The sequence below is a fragment of the Elgaria multicarinata genome, chromosome 6 (genome assembly GCF_023053635.1).
Source record: "Elgaria multicarinata webbii isolate HBS135686 ecotype San Diego chromosome 6, rElgMul1.1.pri, whole genome shotgun sequence".
Taxonomy (NCBI): domain Eukaryota; kingdom Metazoa; phylum Chordata; class Lepidosauria; order Squamata; family Anguidae; genus Elgaria; species Elgaria multicarinata.
This window is the reverse complement of record NC_086176.1, coordinates 104,922,748-104,945,424: the sequence shown is the minus strand read 5'-3', so window position 1 is coordinate 104,945,424 and position 22,677 is coordinate 104,922,748. Positions and strand designations below refer to the sequence as shown.

The window sequence follows — 22,677 nt, the reverse complement described above, 5'->3', positions numbered from 1 at the left end:
TGCATCTTCCTGAACTATCTCAAATCCTTTTATGGAGATGCCAACCTGTTCAATTGTTTTTAATGTATGAAAAACAATTGAAGCATTATAACTTGTAGCATTATAAGTATCCTCTGTCCACTTATAGCCATTTCGTTTCCTTGCAAATGGTTAGTTTTTTAAATGAAATATTTTCAAAACCAAATGGATTCTAGAAAGTAAGTGGATGGATATGGGGAAAAATGGGCCTAAGAAATACAAAGGTGTATGATTTGCTTATCAGAATATATTTAAAAAGCAGGTCCTTCATTTTCTTTTTAAATGAGGAAAATATGGCACTATATCTTTTAAGTTCAGGGACTTTTGTTTATGAAGCAATTGTTCTATATCAGGACATTTAAAAGGTACTCTCCACTATGTTTAATATTATCCATGTTACATACTAGCTTGATTCAAAATATAAACAGGTGCAAGATATATATCACTAGCAGTTGTAATAAAAGCTATAAGATGCTAAAGTTTCAAGTAAAGCAAATTGGCCGCTTGCTACAAGCACTCCTCTCCAAGTCCCTTGACGAAAAAAAAAAAAATCAAGTATGTCTTAAAAAAAAAAAAGTACAAACCCCCCCCAACCCCCTTATGTAATCTGAATCAACATTTGTCTTGATTTTTTCTGATAGCCAAAAATAGATAAGTCTAATTTTGTTGTCAACTTTAATTTTTACCTATTTTTCAGCAACATGCACAAAGATTTGCATATCCTATATCATAACTACCATATTATTTAAATATGTTGATTTCATTCCTTTAAATCTTCTATGCAACTTGGTCAATAGTAGCAAGAAAACTATAGCTTTTAAGGACTGGAATTGTGTGTCTAGTTTAAATATATGCATGAAATTAATTAGGATCACTGAAAATATCAGATAATGACATAAATGGGGTGTACATACCTCTACTTGTAAAAAATATTAGCTACCTTTAGTGAGTCTTTTTATTTACTGATAAAAGAACAGGAAAACCAGAAATTAAAAGTACCAGTTTTGTAATAAGTGGTTTTTATTATTGTTTATTTATTTCAAATTCCATCTAGTTTATGATGACATCTATAAATGCTAATCTCAAGTAATCTCATAAATGCCTGTGGGATTGCTCGGATGTAGGTGGGGTATAGGTTGCAACTCATTGCAACTCTGACTCCCATTACTATAATACAACTTCTAATAATATCAAGGTCATATATTTTAAATTTTACATATAGAACTATCTATATACCTATTGCATCACAGATTAGCACTATGATTAATTTACAAATCAGTCAAAATGGTAGCTTCTTTAAAATATGGCATATTGCATTATTATTACAGTTTACAGGATTTTTTTATTTTTAGAATAATGTGCAGCAAAAATCAAGAACCCATGCATTAGCTTATTTCCCCACCTGAAGCAAGGACTCCCTTATTTGAAAAGGTATGTCTAGTTTTTATTGTATATCTAGTTTAAATATATGCAGGTAATTAATTAGGATATTACCAAAAATTCTAAACACACACATATCATTTCCTTAAAGGATGGGAACAGGGCAATCAGGTTATTAACTTTGCCTTCATTTATTACAGTAGCCCATAATTCCTTTGGTAACACCTGGAGTCAACTAGTTGACACCTGGAATCACACACACTGAGACAGGCACTTGTGCAAGTACATTTACAGCTCTAATGCAAAAACTTCCGTGGAAAATGAAGACGTCCTCTTTCTATTCTGGGCTCAGACCCATGTAAATGTTTCATAAATCCTCTTCACAAATCTCTTTTAACATGCAAATCCATAAATCATCATAATACTGACAAAGAAGTTAACCAGCACGTGAAACTAATGCGTATTCTTTCTGGAGTTGGATACTGGTAAAACTATCCAAACGAGAGGCACTTTTCCAAAGTTCTCTTTTTATTAAAAAAAAAAATAACAACACTCATCAACAGTTACTTATCCTTGTGGTCAGAAGACAACATTTTTACAGAGAACTCATTTTGTCTACCGATATTATGAATAAAGGCTTAGGATAAGAATTGGTTTGACTCATAAAACATGCCAAATAGCACTTCTTTTAGTCGAAGAAACCAATGGAAATGCAAATAATAAGATAGACAAGGAGTACTCACTGAAGATGGTAAACCTGGAGGAACCTTTCGAACTTTCTTTGTTTGTACTTCTGAAAGAAGAAGACACAGTGTGGCTATAAGATGCAAGTTTGCAGGCTCACATCCTCACAGCTACTTTCAGATCTAAGATTTAGCACTGAACTAACATTTCTTATTAATTATTATAAGATAGAAGTTCAGTGGAAGTTTCCTTATAGAAATGTGGAGAAAGAAAGTAGCACGAAGTAACTCACCCACAGAGGTACTGTGCAGAGGCCTCCTTCGCGGGTTATTGCTAGAATACTGATAGTACTGAGAGCCAGGTTTGGTGGGTGAGAGAGCGCCTGGGTTGCCCATTTCCATGTCACCTCCGAGGAGACTTTGCTAAAAGATTTTTGAAAAATAAGTATTGTTACATCTAACTTTCCCCCTACTAGCCTTTCTATGCTGATTTAAATAACATCTGCTAAAAAACAAAAACAAAAACAACCTTTTGTGACTGGCAAAATGAATTACTAACTCAAAAGTACATTTCCAAACTTAAGTTCAGATATTACAAAACAGTTCCGATAACATGGATTTCCTTTTCAGTGAAAGGGGAGACTTAAAATCAGCCTGACTTTTTAGGAACTTCATTAAGGAAAGTTCCTTGTCTGCCTTTCCCTCTCCCCCCTCCCTTATTCAGGGTGAACAAAATGTATTGTATTCATCAACATAAAGTTTTACCCTGTTACTGACTTTTGTAGTCAGAACCTGCAAAATAATTTCATTGTAGAGAAATAATTATTCACTATAAAGGAAAAAAAATGTTTGTGTTAAATATATACAGGAAAAGTAGCAAATTGTTACAATAAAATAAAAAAAATGTAGTAATCACAATCTAGGATTAAGATGTGAAAATAAATTAGACATCGCTAAAGAAAACTAGAGTTTTGTTAATTACTTGGGGGAGTGAGAGATATAAAACTAGTGAATAGAAGAAGTTGTATCAAACTTCTTCAAGATTATTCGGTCTATATTATTAAGTAAGAAAGTGAACATCCACAAATATGAAATTGTAATTATTCTTGAATGATCAACAGCTATTACTAAACCAGAAGAAATAGTATCTGAACACAACAACAAGGAAAAAGCAAAGATTGACATTTTCTAAAAAAAAAATTCTATTGCTCTAACTACATTGAAACTTACCCATAATATATAAATCCCCTGATAATACTCTGTATTGAACACATTGTTCTTTTAATTTTTTCTGATATGCAATAAAACAGGTGCAGATACTACCATTTATATGATGAAGAAATTTTCCATTTAATAAAGAAATTTTAAAATTAAGTACCAAAAATCTAACTTTATCGTTACTTGTAATCAACTTTTACTGACTGAACTAATTACTGTACTTGATAAAGTACAGAATGTGTTTTCCCTAATCTAAATTCTAATCACCATGTCACTCACAACAGACTTAGTAATGCTTCACTAACACACTATTCACATGCAAAACACTCTAAATAGGCCAATTATGACTCTGCCCCTGTTCCCTGGTTAACCCGCTGAGAACTGAAAAATTTCACAAGACAGTCACCAACTAAAACAAAGGCTCCTTGTTTTAAATTAAGACAGTCTTTTTGATTCTTAAATACCTCAACAAAGTGCCATGTCTTCCGTCTGAAAGCAGTTGGTCAAATATGACCCATGAGCTGGAAAATACTTTGCAAAAAGAATAAAATAAAAAATAAAATCCAAAGATAACTTTTTCATTGTGGAATGCATATTAATTTCTTTTCCTTTATGTGCAAGTGGTAAATTGCTAGTAAATTATGAGCTGCTTTCTGGATTTTGCCTGGTGTCCTGCCTAAACTCCAACTTTGTGCAAAATCAGAAAGGAAGAGATTCTGACATATATAGCTTTAAAAATAAGAAAGCATTAGAATCACAAGTTGTTTGGTAGATAATTAAGAGCTGATAAGTATGTTCCCCTTCTAACTACTTTCTATACTTTAGGCAATGTCGAAATAAGTTTCCGAATTAACTGTTTTCAAAAAGTTTTAAATTGTGCATAAATATCCTGTGGAACAAGCAGATTTCATGTTTTGAAGAATAAATTTATAACGAAATAATATTAGAAAACCCCTATTCAGCCTCATTTTTGGACACAAAATCAAACATACCAATTCTGAATATGCAATACCCATGGGAATGATCTCTAAGTTTTAATAGTCAAACATAATTTATAGTACATCTACCTTCTTATAAACTAATTTCTATAAACAAGAATATGTATAATTAACTGATATGTTCATAGTATCATTATTCGTGTTCTTGTCCCTGTTAAAGACCTCTAAAGTAAGTTATAATGTAAGTACAGAGGGAAACTGCTGGCATGTGCAACAGAAATAAGCACAAAATAAATGTGTTCAAACCTGATATTTGACTTGTTTAGTTCAATTATGACCTCTCTCTCACTTTTAGCACAGGAAATAACTTTTGCTGCAAAATACTTAAATTTCCAAAAATACAAGGAACTCTGGGATTATCAAGTCTGAAATAAGGAAACCCAGCACAGATGAAGGGTTTGTGATGCTCCCAAATTTATTTATTTATTTATTACATTTCTATACCGCCCAATAGCCGGAGCTCTCTGGGCGGTTCACAAAAGCACAGCCTTTACAATAACATAGCCAACAAATGATTTTACTCACAACTAAGTTCCACTGATGTTAATGGGTTGTGCTTCCAAGAAAGAATGGCTAGAATTGTAGCCTGAGATTTTAATCAAGATGATACGTTATTTATAAAATACATCCTTTAAAAGGTGCACAAAAAGGAAACTTTGTGAGAAGCCTTACTGAGCACTAAAAACCCCAACCCTTTCCATTCACTGAAAACCTTTATTTTTCATCCAAGTAAAAAATTAATATGATGCTATCCGTGAATAATAATAAGGCATGCTTGCAAGCGCATGAAGTATATGTATACAACAAGGACACTACTAGCTCTCCTTTGTAGCCTCTCACATAAGCGCCTCTAATTTTATTTAAGCCTTTGTTTTTCATTGAAACAGCCAAGTCATTCTTTTGAGGCAACAAAACATCCATTTATGTGCTCTTTTGGGGGTTTCTCTAAGTACTCCACTGGGGAGAACTAAGATAAATATATATCTACTCATTCTGAGATACTTGTAAATAGAACAACAGGCATTTACTATTGTTCAGTCATTGCTGACATCTTTTAGCTGGGGGGAAGGGAAGGCTTCGAAAATGAAGCTGCCATGAAACATTTTAGCTTTTTAAACTTAAAAAGTGAATGAAATGTTTTATATTTAAACGTCTGTATTTCAGATTGTCTTCGAAACAAACCTTTAGAGGTGCCAAGAAAAAAATGTATATGCTGCTCTCTGATAAGGTTATAAGGATTGCGAATTTTCTACACTGTACCTACTTTGATTTCGAGGATATCACTGTGCTTTACTGGTACTGTGCAGGAAATGTTGAAGTTTTAAAAGCTAACTACTGGGAATCCTAAGAGACACAGGTTGAAATCCAAAGAGCTACTTCAGGTGCAACCAAGGGGTTGGGAAATGTACCTCATGGCATATCACAAACTGCTTTTGAAACTCTGCTCCAGTGACAAAAGTTCAAGAAAAACAAGTCCAAAGAACATGTTTGGTTCCTAGAGTCCAGACTTAATTGTATTACTTGCCAGAGGGGAAAAAAGCTTTTTATTTATATTTATTTATTTATTTATTTATTTATTGCACTTATATACCGCCCATAGCCAAAGCTCTCTGGGCGGTTTACAAAAGTTAAAAACAAAAAACATTAAAAACAAATATACAACGTTTAAAAACATAAAAACAACAGTATCCTTATAAAAACAGCTATTAAAAACAGTAATTCTTAATAATTACTGCAAGATATCCCAGTAGTACACTTGGTTTTGATCCACAAAGCCCAAATTGGCCTGGACGGTTGGCATGGAGGTTTGCCTTCACCCAAATCATCTTCAGAAGTTTTCCTCCATGTACTTGCATTTTCTGTGAGGCAAGGGCTTTTCTGTGATGGTGCCCAAGCTTTGGAACTCTCTCCCCTAGATGTATTCACATAGATACATCTTTGTTCTCTTATAGATGCTAGGGAAGGTCCATCTTGATCACTTTGGTGTGTGTTTTTCTTGCAATGAGTATTTATTTCTTTTCTTTTCACCTTACTTGAACTTAGCTGCTCTCTTACTATTATTTCTGTTATATTAGTCTGCTGTTTTAACAGCTACTGGCAGCCGGTTTGCTTCTATTTTGTAGGATTTTATCGATCTCCTGATAGTAGCCACAAAGGCTTTTAAATTTGAAAAGACAGCTATATAAACTTCTTTGAATAGACAAACGAATACATATAATTAAATACTGGAATCATAGGTTGAGTTTTGAGTAGAGCTGTGTGAAAATGCCCTCTTGAAATTCTCTACCCTATTTGTGGGCAGACAAATTAGGGTGGGGGGCAAATCACCAAATTTCTCCATGAAGGAACTTTCCACCAGTTTCACAATTTGTAGCATAGTTTCTTTGTTTTTTGAGCTTCCTTAATCACTGTAAAGTGACTGAGAGTGCTGTCTGTTTCCTTTTCTATTACACATATCCCCATTGCACTGCAACCAACCTCCTAATATGAATTGGGGAAGGGGGAACCATGGGAGGAATTACCACATGTCTTCCCCTGGGCGTTAACTAAAATACAGGAAGCTGAGGAGGCTACAATCTGCTGGAGGAGGATTGTATAACAAAAGACAGGACATTCATGCACACTCCTTGGTCACCTCATAAGTAAGGTAAACACGAGAACCAAACCAAGTACGTTTCTCAAAAAAAAATCTTTCTTTCTTTTAAAGTAATTTCTTTTCTATTAAATTGAATAAGAATGTCTGAAAAAATGTGGAAGAAATTTTCGGCACATCACTAATCTTGAGTTGCCCTTCTACTAACAGAAGGGGTTCTCCCATTTGGCGAAGGTTCTGTAATCAAGCGGAGGCCTCTTCTGGAGGAAGGGAGGATGCAAATTTTGCCGATTCCTTGTTCCCATGCAGCACCTTGCACCATCTCCCACAATGTTCTGGACTGTCATCCAATCTTCCAGGCCAAGGAAAGATGGAATCAGCAAAAAGTAAAAATAAAATAAAATGCCTCGCTCTTGCTTTCACTATTGGGAGAGACATGACCACAAAGTAACCAAGACACTGCTTTTGCCATTTTGTAGCTACATGAGCTCATTTTGATTTATTTATACAGCACACTAACGTGCACGACCCTGTACAGAGTAGAGGAGGACTGGGCCCTGCCCTGAGGCTACACACACACACACACACACACACACACACACACACACATACTAGAATATGTCTGAATATTGAGATCCTTCTCAAAACAAAACATACAGAAGACTAAATTGTCAGCCAAAACTATAGCTTCATTGACAGGAGGAGTTGCATAACGAAATATTATAATTATTTAGTGATGTTCTATATAATCCCCTTCAGCCCAAGCATACGTATCTCTACAGTTTATAACATACTCAGTAATACAACAACAAACACATTGAATTTGCCAGTTCCTGATCTACATTTGGGTCATCAATAGCAGGAAAATAGTCTCAATGCCAAATCCCCACTGCCAGATTTATTTTGCAATCCTCTTTGTAAGGCTGGATATGTACCTGTTATACAAAATGCAAACTCTGTTTCTAGTGCACAGCTCTCCCTTCCTTCCTTCCTTCCTTCCTTTCTCCCTTCCTTCCTTCCTTCCTTCCTTCCCTGATGCCTTATTCTTCTTTTCTTTTCTTTTTACACGTTACCTTTTCATACAAAGCCCTGCACTGGCTAATGAATCCTACCTAAAAAGCTGAGAAAGTGAAACCAAGAATTAAGGGTAACTTTTAAGAGAGATTACATTTAATTAAAAGAAAGATTAATCCATTATTATTATTATTAAAAATGGCAGTAACTCTTATAAATTGTAAAATTTTATTTATTTATTATTTATTTATTACATTTCTAGACCGCCCAATAGCCAGAGCTCTCTGGGCGGTTTTGGGGGTTTTTTTAAGTGAAAATGATTGTTTTTAGATAACTTTAATTTCACACACATAAGTGTGCCTGCACACACACATTTTTAAACATGATGTGTGGAAAATAAGCCCCTCCCCCAAACTATCATATTTACCTGTAATTACAAAGATGACTAAGATTGGAACAATATGAGTGGTGCCTTTCTGCATGAATAATTATAAAAGGTAAATGTCTTTGAATGGTGCAATTTGTTAAAAGAAATTAACATATATTTTTCACACACGAAAAAAACCAACAGGGTAGGGAAAATATTTCTGGGGAAAGACCCTTTGACCACACTTCCTGGATATATTCTTTCTCCCTTTCTTTTTCACTTTTATTAAATGGTGATCAGATATCAAACACTACTTCATGAGAATGTAGAACAGAGGGGGGGGAAGTCTTAGATGAAACCAGATTACGCTCCTTTTCTGAACACTTGCCAAATGTTTGTAAGTTGAATACATGTTTGGGCATTCTTACACTCAAACAGCTGCAGTTCTACACTACCATCACAAACCTATGTGATCTATAGTGACTCTGGGCCATATGTTCCTCCCTTCTTATGCAGCAAAGAAAGCAGAATAGCCTAAAGGCTTAGAGAAGTGTTGGAGGGGGGAGGGGGTGGGGTGGGGGGGGGAGAGGGACGGTGGGTGGGCTGCATGGCATTGAAAGGTGGATGCCTTGTAGATTTCTGTGTCGTGTCATTGCTATAAGGCCCTGCAATACCCATTTGCTATTGTTCTCCTACATGGCACAAAGATACAGGGTATCCTACAACTGGAAGATTTAACAAACCACTCTTCAACATATCATTTTTAGCTTTCAAAGCACCGTGCATCAAAATCATCAAAGTCAAATATTTATTTTTCTCTGAGAATTAAGGAAAGGAGTCATTCATGACAGAGAAATGGAAAGAACCAAAAATGCAGCAAGTCTAACTTGCCTATTATGACATCTTACCGGTTCTGGGTATTGTTAGGCAAGGTGAATGAAAAAATTAGCCTAGTTCTTAATAACAATGGACCAGACGGTGCTTTATCATACCAAGATTCTCCATCAAAGAATTCCTAGAGAAAGGGAAATGACACTGCCTCTTCTCTGCCACATGAATACTCCAGTAGATGCCACTATGAGTGGTATACAGAGTGGTATTTCCTCCCCATAGAATATTATATGGAAAGCAGGATATACATCCCCCCAATGCACGATCCAAGAAGGCTTACTAAAATGTAAGTCCCACTAATGGGGATTATGCCAGGTTACTGTGTATAGGACTGCAGCCTAAAACAGAGGTGACATGTTCAAAGACTGAGCAAAACAAAATGCCAAATTCTATGGGCATCCAGATTTAAGCTGGATGAACTGCGCTGACTGAACTTTCCATTCCCGCGCTTCTCAGGCAGCTCCTCCAGCCCTCTGAAAATGCTACACAGAGAATGAGGAGATTTTGCTGAATGGGGTAAGCTGTGCTTTGTTCAGGAAGTGGGGCATCCCAAAAAAAACTGATAAAGGGACATAAGAAAATAAGAAGAGCTGTATCAGACCAAGGGTCCATAGTGGCCAGCCAGCTGTCAGGCAGGGACCCACAAGCAGGACACGGTGCAATAGCACCCACACACCCATATTCCCCAGCAACTGCTATAGATAGTCTCACTGTCTCCAATACTAGAGGTAGCAACCATCAGGACTAGAAGCCATTGATGGCGAGCAGAGCCCTTCTTTTCAGATAAGGCCCCTTCCTCTTGAAGACAGCAAACCCTGAATCCAATAGCCCTGTCTTTGCCTTGTCCACTTTGATCCTGAATGAAATCAGGATTCTGGAGTACAATCTGTTGCTCCCCCTAATGCAACAAAACAAATGGTGCTGACTCTGGAGCAAGTAGATAGTGTCCCTCTGTGTTGGGAATGGAATTTTTTTAAAAAACCAAAGCTCCTTTTAATTTTATTTACACTGTTTTGAGATAAAGCGTCAGATGTCCACATACTTCAACAAAAATTTACTAAGTGGATACATACTATTCCAGAAGGTTTTCTCCCCTCATTGACATTATCTTAAAATGCATCATGTTGGAACAAGCTATTGTGCATTAATGTCAATGATAATTATTTTAATTCTTCTCTTTACTCCCTCTCTTCAATTGCAATATCTCGTGGTTGAGATACAAGATTAAATCTCTCTATTTAAAAAATATCAACGATGAATTAATTTCCCTTAATTGCATACTTTGAACATTGAATATAATGGATAAGTAGTTCCATTATTTGTCTGCTAGCTGTTTTTTAGGGTATAATCATGGATTAATCCTGGACATCATTGGGCTGCTATTTTTTTTTTTTTAAAAAAAAGAGTAGATGGTCCAACATAAGAGTGAAAATAACTACTGATGCCATGATTTGATGATGAAGGGGATGATGTCAATGGCACAAAATAGATCGCAATTAGCAAAACTGTGCTCCCTTCTTTTCCGCCAGAGCAAACTAAGTATTGTTCTCATCTTCAGAGTTCTTACACTGGAGTACCCAGAGGTCCAAAACAGACCTTGCTTTAAATCACAGTCTCGCAGCTACATCTTTTGTTCATTTTTACTCTGGAATAGGCACAGAGGACCCAATATGGATCTTAAAAACCCTCCACCTCCATTCTAGGGTCCCAATCCAAATTGGCCCCCTGCATCTAATCTAGGGAAAGATGAAAAAGACGTACCTGCTAAACACAGATTTAAACTAATACCTGTGTTTATTTATAGCAAAACAAGGGACAAGCAGGGGAAAGCAATGCTACTCGCTTGTAGTCCTCCCAGATGCATCTGGTGTCTACTGTTGCAAGCGGATGCTTGACTAGATAGAACTTTGGTCTGATCCAGTAAGGCCATAGCTAGACGGGGCAATATTCTGGGGATCACCGCGGGATCATCCCTGTGCATTCACATGACACACAAGGCATCCCGGGAGCAGGGAGGGATGATCCCTCCGTTTCCCTGGGATTTTGCCCTACCTTTCTAGCCCGGTTTTTCTGTGGCCCTGCACTGATCCCGAGACCATGGAATGTGTGGCTGGGTGTTGCAGGTTGTCCCAGCTCCTCGCAAGTAACTACGGGGAGCTGGGAGCTGGGCACAGAGCTCCTCAGGAGCTCTGTGCCCATCAGGGGTGGGGTGCGGGGAGGGTTTTCGCACGAGCGCTCTTTCTCATTTAAAAAATAAATGGCGGTCGCGATGTCACGTGCTGCGTGTAGTCCAGGGCGACGATCTTACGATAATAAAATCGCAAGATCGTCGCCCAACTACCCCCCTCATCTAGCTGAGGCCTTGACCTCTGTTTTCACTGTTATGTCCTTGGAATGCTTCAAAACAGTCTTCATCTCTCCATGCTAAAGAAAAAATGGCATATTTATTGTTAAAGATTTGATCAGGAAATCTACCAATTTTGGAAATATATTTTTAAAGCTGGTGCCGGGATCAGGAACCTAACCTGATCTGATGTATCTTCTTTTCTAGGCTAAAATATTCTTACTGATAGACATGTTCTAAACTTTGGCTTGGTGCAGATTCAATGGGACTTACTTCTGAGTAAACATTTCCCTCAAGTGTTCCTCCCCCTTCACATATAAATATATTTATTTATTACATTTCCATATGTTATATTTTTATAAACCGCTCCATAGCTGAAGCGCTCTGGGCACTGTAAAAACAATGTAAAATATAAAAACCTCATAACTGAAATATAAAAGTACGACCAGAATAAAACATTCCCACCTCCTCTAAACACCTAGCAATGTCGCTAGGTGCTTAAAAGATTCAGGTCACAAGCCCATAAAATGCAGATTTGCATACAATTTGCATATGCTAATTTATATCGATATATGCAAATTCTGAAATAATTACTAGGATTTTATAGACAGCAAAGCCAGCTAATTAACTTATCACCCTAAATAAAATAAACACTTCAATTAATTTGCATGCCAATCAGATCATGATCAACCATTTCCTACCCAACTGTAACCCAACTCCCAAAAACCATCAACCCCAGCATTGCCATTAGAAAAGTCTTCCATTAGCACCAGTGGACACTCAGGGCTTAGGGAAACAGTTCCAGGGCTTTGGGCATCTCAGTTTTGAAGATAAAGCTGTTTGGCATTATATTCTATTCTAATAAACAAAGTTAATGCCAAACCACAGTTGGAAACCACGTTCAAAAATGTGTTTGCAAATGCTGGCTTGGGTTAATTATGACTAGCGTAAACATTAGTGGAGATATGATCATAGTTAGCCCCCAAACTGAAAATTAGGACTACCCTTTCAAGAGAGGAGGAAAGAGAATGAAAAGGTGACCTTTGGTCCCAATCACCAAACTATGGCCACAGCTAGACCTAAGGTTTATCCTGGGATCATCCAGGGTTCGCCCCTGCCTGAGCACTGGATCCCCTGTGTGTCACCTAGATGAACAGGTTTGACCCTTGGACGATCCAGGGATAAACCTTAGGTCTAGCTATGGGCTATGCTTTTGATGACCTGGCATTACGTATCCCCATAACCCTATTTTAACCATACAAGCCTATGCCTATTTACTCCAGAGTAAGCCTCACTGAGAATAATTTAAGCATGCGCCCCCAACAATTCAGATCAGGACCCTACCCTGGGAGTTGGGAAGGACTTTAATTGTTTGCTCCCTCCCCACTATGGTCTCGATCCAGAGCCCCTGCACCTGCAATTTGCAGAGGAACCCCCTCCCCAAATGGAGGCTTTTTTCTTCTATGCAAATTTCACTTGTGAGGACCAGATCCAGATCTGGGCCACAGCAGGAGCAAAGCATTAACTCCCCCACAAGTCTCCTCACTAGGGGCCAAATCTATTTCTGTCCCCTGCCCTCACTTTTGAATAAGGAAAAAAAAAAAACACAGATATAACTACACAGTATGTATTCAAGATAACACTGAGTCTGACTGTTATTCTCCCTAAATGTGTTTGAGATTACAGCCTAAATCCATCAAATTTGACATTGCTATCACTTGGGGTACCTTCTGGCAAAGACTTTACCAGAGCTGAGTAAAGCACTATTATACCCCAATGAGTCTGACATGGATTTCTTTTTGACTCTGCATAATAAATAGAAGTATATAATATTGCTTACAGAGCAGCTCTGTAATACTTGGGCAGAGAACCCACTACATCATCAGTTCTCATACCAACAAAAAATATCCATAGCTAGCCTTTTTTGTTGTTGTTGTTCAGCAACAAAGATAAAAAAAGAGGTCTAAGGAGGTTAGGTCTGCATTCCTGTGTTCTTTATTATCAGTGATACTATATTTACAATGGTCAAATTGTATTCATAGGCTCTTCCCTACCTTCTCCCAGACAAAACACATTTAAGTTCAGATATTTAAAATGTTTCTCTATTTAGAAATGTGCCATATCAAAGAGTCAATATCTGGGTAACTGCCACTTGGTATATAGTACAATTCACAAGCAATATAGAATGGTCCAATGATTGCTTAGGCTGCAATCCTTTACCCATTTATCTGGGAGTAAACCTTATTGAATGCATCAAGGCTTCCTTCTGATTAGAGAGGTATAGGATTGTGCTATTAAGGTACAATCCTAAGCATGTCTACTCAGAATTAAGTCCCACTGAATCCAATGTGACCTTCAAAGACCTATATGGCTCGGGTCCAGGTTATTTGAAAGACCGTATTCTCCCTTATGAGCCTGCCCGTGCTTTGAGATCTTCTGGAGGAGCCCTTCTTTCAGTCCCACCATCTTCACAGGCAGACTTGGTGGGACCATGGGAGAGGGCCTTCTCGGTGGCTGCTCCAGTGCTTTGGAACTCTCTTTCCGGGGAAGCTAAGCTGGCTCCCTCCTTGATGGGCTTTTGGAAGCAGGCAAAAACTTGTTTGTTCCAGCAGGCCTTTGGCGAATAATCTTGTCCTCCATCTATGTTAATCACTTATAATTTGTTGTGTATTTTAAACATTTATGTTTTAATTTTAATTTTTTTAAAAAAAGCTTTTTGGTCCATTTCTTTTCCTAGGTTTTTACAATGTATGTTTTAAACTTTGTAAGGCCGCCTTGAGGCCCAGTATTGAGCAAAAGGCGGGATACAAATAAATAAATATAACAACAACAACAACAACAACAATAATCTCAATTACACGCATTGCAATTTTAGGCTGCAATCCAATGCACACATACCTGGCAGTAAGTCTCATTGAACTCTGTAGGGCTTACTTCTGAGTAGACATATGTAGAATTGCACTGCATGAGGCCCAAATGACACCTGACATCTTTAGCTTTGTTCTCCAATCTACTGTTCCTTTCTATTGGAAAGAATAAACTTAAAAGGGTAAAATGTATTTCTACTTTATTGAAGAGTTTTATGTCTCAACTTTAAAAGCCATCAAGGTGGCTTCAGGGTGAAAACTAATTAATTTCCAAAACTTATACAGTTTAAGCGAAATAGTTTTTCAGTTTGTAATGTAAGTGAAATGTACAAGGACTGTACGCAAAAATGCCTAGTCAGTTTATTCTTCTTTGAACGATTCCTTTAGTGCATAATTCAGCAGCAAGTTGTAATCACAGCCTGCTTAAAATGTCTTCCTTCGGTAAACGGTTTCAAAACAAAGACTAAAGTTTCAAAAGACTAACTAACCTAACAAGTCAATTACCTTTAGTCTTTCTTGTGTATCAACTATACACAACTATATACTTGTATGTATTCTAGGTCAACCTATTTTAGATGGGATAGAGTACACTGTCATGCTTCAGTCTAAAAGAGGTATTTAGTGCTGAATTCCAATTTTATTGATTTCCCCCTACTTTGAATAGATGCTACAAATTAATTTGCATCAGAATGAATGTTATCCTGAAATGATATTCTTGCAGTGCTTGCAAACCAATTAAGGTTCCAGTGAGTATATCTGATAGACCCAGGCTGTAGCTAGACCTAAGGTTTATCCCAGTATCATCCCGGGTTCGCCCCTGCCTGAGCACTGGATGCCCTGTGTGGCACTTAGATGAACAGGTTTGACCCCAGGACAATCCTGGGATAAACCTTAGGTCTAGCTACGGCCCTAGACAGTCGTCTGTTTCAGCAAAATGACTTACAGTGCAGTCTACTCAGAAGTAAGCCCCACTGAGCTCAATAGGGCTTAATCCCAGGTAAGTGTGTATGGAATTGCAGCCTGTAGTGCCTGGGTGGACTCTCTACTCAGAGCAATAGTGTTATATCTTGCTTGTAAATAGTTTATTAGGATCCATGTTCTGGTTTGGGGCCTTAATGGTTTGGGCAGGTATCCTAGCTTAAATTAATCAGCATCTCGCTTTCCCAGAACTCAGTTGAGGGTGGTGCTATATTTGCAGGACTGTGCCGTTGTTCATATATGACTGGCCTGGTAAAATTATTTTTGAGGAAGCTGGAACTGAAGAAGGTGGTTTTCCTATAGAATGTGTACAGCAGGCATGTTGATGGACATCTATGGGAGCTCATTCCTTATCCCAAGTTCACTTTGTTTCATCCACCTCTCCATGTCTATGTTTGTTTGTTTATTTATTTATTTATTTATTTATTTATTACACTTATATATCGCCCCCATAGCCAGGGCTCTCTGGGCAGTTTACAGAAATTCTAAAAAATTAAGATAAAAACGAGTATACAAAATTTAATATTCTAAAACACAGAACATACACACATAAAGCATTAAAAGCCATTAAAAACTAAACATGTGGGTAATTAAGATGTGCCGCTATATGCCTGGGCAAAGAGGAAAGTCTTAACCTGGCGCCGGAAACATAGCAGCGTTGGTGCCAGGCGAGCCTCGTCAGGGAGATCGTTCCATAGTCTGGGGGCCACCACCGAAAAGGCCCTGTCCCTCATTGCCACACTCCGAGCCTCCGAGTGTGGAGGAGTTTCCTTAATTTTTCCACACTGCAAAATTTGGATCTTTAAAACTTTCCTAGAACAGGAAGCATAGAACCATTCGGAAGTGGGAAGGTTCTCCAAGGGGAATTAGATCATATAATTGGTTGAAAGGCATCATGCAAAATTCTACAGCAGGTTCACCTTACTGAAAAATGTTAGGAATCACTTGCTTAGAGATACTTCACATATTATCCCCCCCCCACTGCCCCCCTTCTTGTTCTTCTCAGTAGTAATCTCAAACTAGGAAAAATAAGCATGTAAACCTTCCACTGTCAAGTATAGTGTAAAGTGTCTATTTTGCCATGGATAGTACATTGGGTTTTTTCTATTTAGAGATGTGTGAAGAAATCCAAAGTGTAATATGATACACAAGTTTTTAAAAACAATTAATTAATTAATTAATATCCAGCCTGGCAAATACTCAAGTACAGATCAAACATGACAACACATTTTATGAATACACGCTACATTAAAAATCCTTATCCTGAAATAAACAAGTGATCTGTGGGGACTACACCTGAAGTAGGTAATGATAATAAAATAGTGTACAAACATAACTCCAAGTGGGAAGGAATCCCTTTATATCTTTTTCATTCTGGTGGGCTTATATTCCCTTAAGACCACAAACCAAACACCTGAAAGTAGATAGCAGAGGAGGCGGGTGAAACAGGCACAGAGTCCAGGAATATAAGCATCAAGCAGGAGAATGCAACTCTATAGGTAATACCAGCTGGATACGTAGTGGTATGTGGTATCGTGGCATGCTAAGTGTGTTTACAAGGTGAGTGAGAATGACTGGAAAAAAACACATCATGATGTAGAGAAAGCAGCTGTACTAATCTACCCTAACTCTTGCTTAAATCTGGTGGCCTCATTTTATATAAGCTCCAAGCACTCACAAATTTTGGATCAACCTCAAGAAAACAGCAAACTAAGCCAAAAATCATACCATTTTAAAAGATATTTAGGTAGAGGGTTTTCGGGGGTGTTTAAAACACACACACACACACACACACACACCTGCTAACCCTTTAAATTTTAAAGAAAGTGAAGTGCTATAAAGCCAATGGAATCTCAGCACACAGTTGAACACTTAAATCACAGTGATTTCAAAAGGACTTGGGAAAATCTAACTTATACTGGCTTTATGATCCACACACTTTTACATTGTTGAAATTGTTTGCTTTTCTTTTGATGGACGTTGGGAGCACAAAATAATGTTTCCTTTTGTAGAAAACATTGAAAGAAATAATGGGAACATAGAAGAGTGAAAAAAAGAATTCTGTATGAATTAGATGAAATCACAGATTGTCTGGGTTTGCATGATCACTGTGGCTTAAGGTGCCATTTGCCTAATTACCCACCCAAGTGTGACTTTTTGTGTAGTCAAATCTGGGCAAGGGGCAACAACCCCCAAATAACCCAACAATAAGAGGGGTGGGGTTTCATGGTGCACAATCTGCCATTTCCAAAGCACTGTTAGTTTATTCCAGTCAGGGTGGGAGGTTTTTTCCTTCCATTTTTCTGGCTTTCCCCCCTCTTAAATTTACCTCCCATTAAAAGTGGATCTAAAGGCCTTTCACCCCCTGGAACAGCCTGATAGCCTGCTGCTATCAGAAACACCATACTGGGGGCCTCCAGGGGAAAATGTGCAACCCACTATCAGAACTTGTCTCCCCTGGCAGTGGGGTTCTTCAGCCTCATCCAACCCCCCTCAGTTGGTCTTCAGGGAGGTTGTGGTTGCTTTAGGATTGCTCCATACAAGAATATTCCAACAACAAAGCAAAGATGAAATACCATACAATTTTGCAGAATGCAGGATAATGTTAGCATAACCACCTCCATTTTTAACAGGAAACTGTAAAGTCTCCATTGCACACCAAGCAAAATGTCATGATGCCCTGTATGAGAATGTCTCCTTGTGTGCATCCTTGTATCCTTCTTATCTAATATAAACAAGAACCCTGGCTCCAGTTTTATTCCAAGTGCTGTTGTGTCAAAGTTAACTTCTGTTACTTACTGTCAGGCCAAAGGTATTGTTTACAGAACTGTTTAGCATAATTAGCTATGCCCCAGTGTTATGTTCTGATTGGTTAATGCTGCTACTGGGCCCTGCCCCTTGAAAGCTCAAATACTGTACCGTATTCCCTATGTCTTTTGTCTGATTGCTCCCTTTGAAGAGACCAGGCCTTGATTACTAATCAATAAAGCGCTTTTGAACCCTCTGTCGCTGGAATGGTGGAGTCGTGCTTAAGGGCTGTTTGGATTTCGTCCTTGGGTGAAAAGAACATTGATCTAACAATAAGGTTTTCCAATATTTCTTACGGTAGAAGTTTATATCCTGCTTTTCCACCAAAACAAACAAACAAACTTGTTCAAGTCAACTAACAACAATAAAAACCTAAATTTGAAAATAAAAACTTGGTTAAAACAGTCATAAAATATATTAAAAATGCAATTAAAACACACACAACAAATACAGAACAAAAACACTCACTGGGGAAAACCAATACATCCTATGTAATATAGTTCCAGGTGAAGCCTGACAAATCTAAACTAATGACCGCTTAAAGACACCTCTCCTTATTTGTATTTATTACTCTCACTCTCCTCAGAAAATTCTACTCATGAGATAATCTTAGTAGGTTGGCAAATATAAAAATCACAACAACTTCATTTTAACCTAAGTGTACACCAAGCGTTCCTGTGAAAGACCTTTTAATTACTGCAGCAATGCCAGAAAATACAATATTAAGAATGTAGCCAATGTGGTTTTAAATACAAGCTAAAGAAGGAAGATTTTAATGACATCTCTCACCCAGTCGTGCATGCTGTAGACGGCATGTATCACACACCTAGCAGGTGCAGATTCTGCCCGTGAAACACACACGACGTTTTGTTACCTGGATGTATCAAGATTACCAGGTGGCATCTGTAGCTGAGCCAGCAGCTTCCTATATATAAATGCATACAAAGAACGAGAAAGTGAGAAAAATAGGCATGTGTGTTTTAAATAAAAATAAGGGCATAGTTAGCTTACAGAAATGAAGGGTAAGGTGGGATGGTTCTACAGCTGTTTGTAGATATACAATATTGAATTCCACTGTGGATTGATTTTATTTTTTTGGTTCAAGGCACTGTTGTATTGTGGCACTTTGTCTCACTGCAAATAGACCATTTACAGCTCAGTCCACTACAGGTCTACTCTGAAGTAAGTCACATTGAGTCCAGTGGGGCTCACTTCTAGTAAATGGATATGGGATTGCAGCCTTAGTTGTTTATTTGTTTAGATTCGTAATTCATCCTATCCCTATGGCTGAGATGCAGATCTGCCACTTCAAAGGTCCATTGCAACTGTGAAGTAGCCAAATTTCACTAATCAATGCTTTATCCTATTCCTAGGTTGACAGGAAAGAAATCTCCAGTGTTACAGGGATATTATATATCAAAGCAATTTCCTTTGCATGAAGGATGCTGAACAGTATGTCATGGACATATTCCTGATCTGCTCCTCTTACCTTACTGATCTATCTGCCAAGAGCCACTGCACAGAAAGAGAGTCAGGTGCTGAGGCTTTAGAGACCCTGGGGCTACCAGGCTGGTGTACATGTTACACACACACACGCACACACACACACACACACACACACACACACACACGTACAGAAAACATATAAGCAGTGGTGCCAAAAGGATGTGAAATGCAATATTTGTATGCAAAATCCAAGAACATACAAAAGATGTTCATAAATGAGTAATTTCTGTTTTAAATATAGACTCAGTTGTAGAAAATGATATTTTTCTTACCCTAGGTTCCTATTCTCCAAGGTGTCCAGAGGGTAGATTCCACCTCTGGGAATAGCTGGGCAGAACTTCTGACTTCACCAAGAAGAGGGGCTTCTCAAAACCAGAACTAAAAAAAACCTGAAGCCCCTAAAATCCCCATTAAATAAAATTCAAAACAAACACCTCAGAGACAATGGAAATCAGGGTGTAGAGGGAGGGGGGAGGATGCCGGACTTATGTGCTTCATGATCCTCCCACAGCATCTATACAGCAGTGTGCCGTCCCGGAAGGAAAGGGGGATGTTGTGGCCGCCATATTATTATTATTTTTACAGAAGAGGAGCCCCAGTCCACACACAAAAAAAGGTTAAAAATGTGCCCCAACCCCCCTGCCATTCTGGGGATGGCGAAATTGCTGGGCCTCCCCCCCCCCTCATGGACATGGAGCCACCCTGCATAGCTCTGTGCCCATTTCAGGCCCCGGGAGAGCATGGCACACCAGCCACGGTCCTTGGGATGGTCCCAGGGGCACAGTGAAAATCGGGATAACTGGGCAACCGGTTATCCTGGGCAAATGCAGGGGTTGTCCCTGTCAGCCCCTGGGATCCCTTGTGCGTCATTTGGACGTACAGGGATGACTCCGGGACAACCCCGGGAAAAAGGCATGGTGTAGACATGCCTAATATCAAACCTGAAAGACAATATTACATATGGCCTAAGTCAAAACACTTCCGTCAGGTGGGTAGACTGCCCTTCTTGATATTTTGAAGAACAGAATATAGGAAGCTGCCTTATAGTGAGTCAGGCCATTGGTCTATGTAGCCCAGTATTGTTGCTAGTGATTGGCAGCAGCTCTTCAGGGTTTCAGGCAGGATTTTTTCCTTGCCCTACCCGGGATCGAACATGGGACCTTCTGAATGCAAAGCATGGGCTTTATCACACTGAGCTTGGGCTTCCAATGGGAACTTACAGTATGTGATGGAAAACTACAACAACTTTCTCTCTGGTGTCTTCTAGGCTATACAAAAACAGTTCTGTTCCATAGAGGAGGTAAATACAAGTAACAGGTAATACCATTGCATGTAGACTTCCATCTTATGATGCTTTGTAAATGTGGGAACTGAAGGCCATGTTGCAATCCACAAGATGTAGTGATGGCCACCAATTTGGATGGCTTTAAAAGGGGGTTGGATAAATTCCTGGAGGAGAAGGCTATCTATAGCTACTAGCCCTGATGGTTATGTGCTACCTCCAGTATCTGAGGCAGTAAACCTGTGTGTAGCAGTTGCTGGGGAACATGGGTGGGAGGGTGCTGTTGCACCATGTCCTGCTTTGTTGGTCGCTGGTCGAGAGCTGGTTGGCCACTGTGTGAACGGAGTGCTAGATTAGATGGACCTTCGGTCTGATCCAGCATGGCCCTTCTTATGTTCTTAATCCTATCAAAAATAATTCCCCACAGTAGGCTGCCAACATTGCAGTGAGTAGAAACCCACTGAAGTGGAATCTTTCCACAGCGTTATAGGCTACACGAATAGTCTCTCCAATAGTGCGATCCTCTGCAATCCTCTTACTTGGGAGTAAGTCCAATTAAACTCAGAGGGATTTACTTCTGAATAAATATGCATAGGATTACACTATATGACACCTAGAAATATAAGACTTTCTTTCCCCAATGAGCAGAAAACGTGCTTCCTTGTGCCTAAATTTTGTCATTCTACTTAGGATATGAGTAGACTACTCGATTGCTGAAAAGAAGATCTTGGTGGCAACATTCAGAAATCCTTGGTGGCTGACCATATTTAGAAGGAAACCAGAGTCCGCTTAGCTAGAATGGGACCACAAGAATGACTCAAGCTGTGCAATCTTTAAGCAGCAGGAGGACTGGTGAAAAGGCATGGAAGATGCCTGTGTTGTAAAAGTATGTGCACCGTTTGCTTCCAGTCATCTGAATATAGACATAAATCTGCTCAATTAACAGTTTTCTGTGTTTGTAAAAATGATCTAAAGCCAGATCTCCTAAACTTCTCACAATTTGTTTGAACACCAGGGGACACTGCCTCCATTCTGACAGCTCATCTGGTCTCCTGTTGCGTTGACTACCTATGATACATTCTTGACTCTTACTGATTCCAATTGAAACTTCACTAATTTGAGAATCTCACTGGCCTCATTTTGTTTTTCCTTGCTAATTCAGATACACCTTGGCTAAGTGATGTCCATTTGAAACAGGATGTCCAAACCCTGAATCCTGTCCTTGAAGTCAAGATGGGCCACCCATTTGGCTCATAGCGGCAACCTTCTGATGCTCAAGTGGTCTCCTCTTTTGACCACAACCCCTGAGTAACTTGATCCTAGGGCCAAGCTACACATTCTCCTAATGACATAGGTTTAGTTGAGGCTGATTTTTTTCTTTACTCCAGTATCTGTGTGTGATCCCAGTTTGGATTGGGACCAGAATGGTCTAGGACATAAGGAATAAACATTTCCCCCATCTGTTGCCCCGCTGAAATTCTACATCTGGGGGTAGGGAGGGGGAGTTAAAAAGAATATCTCCATTGACTGTACTGGTGACGTCTTTAACACAACCATGATGGTAGTGGCAGAATTTCAGGAAGAAATTCTGAAAGAAGACAGCTTCTATACCACTGAATGTATTCTATGTCACTCAAACACACATGTCTATTGTTTGTGATAAACTGGTACTGTTTCTTAGACTCTCCCTGGCAACTACTTGTGTCTCATACAGAGGCAAAACACACATC

The 22,677-nt window shown here is 38.7% G+C and overlaps 1 protein-coding gene across 20 annotated transcripts in view; it reads right to left on the bottom strand.

Moving 5' to 3' along the window:
• The window catches only part of TCF4 (transcription factor 4), a 410,485-nt gene that overhangs the window by 165,167 nt on the left and 222,641 nt on the right, over nt 1-22,677 (bottom strand). For 16 of the 20 annotated variants that reach the window (XR_010025561.1, XM_063128224.1, XM_063128230.1 and 13 more), the window contains 2 exons: nt 2,375-2,504; nt 2,142-2,191 (listed from right to left, as the gene is read on the bottom strand). The exons of 2 other annotated variants lie outside the window; for them this stretch is intronic. Coding sequence is in view for 17 of the 18 variants with exons in the window: in XM_063128224.1 (XP_062984294.1) it covers nt 2,142-2,191; nt 2,375-2,504 (180 nt within the window). In the remaining variant the exon portion in view is untranslated. Of the gene's footprint in view, nt 1-2,141; nt 2,192-2,374; nt 2,505-3,311; nt 3,808-22,677 lie in introns of those variants that run through there. 2 more of the 20 variants (XM_063128238.1, XM_063128222.1) reach the window with 2 other exon arrangements.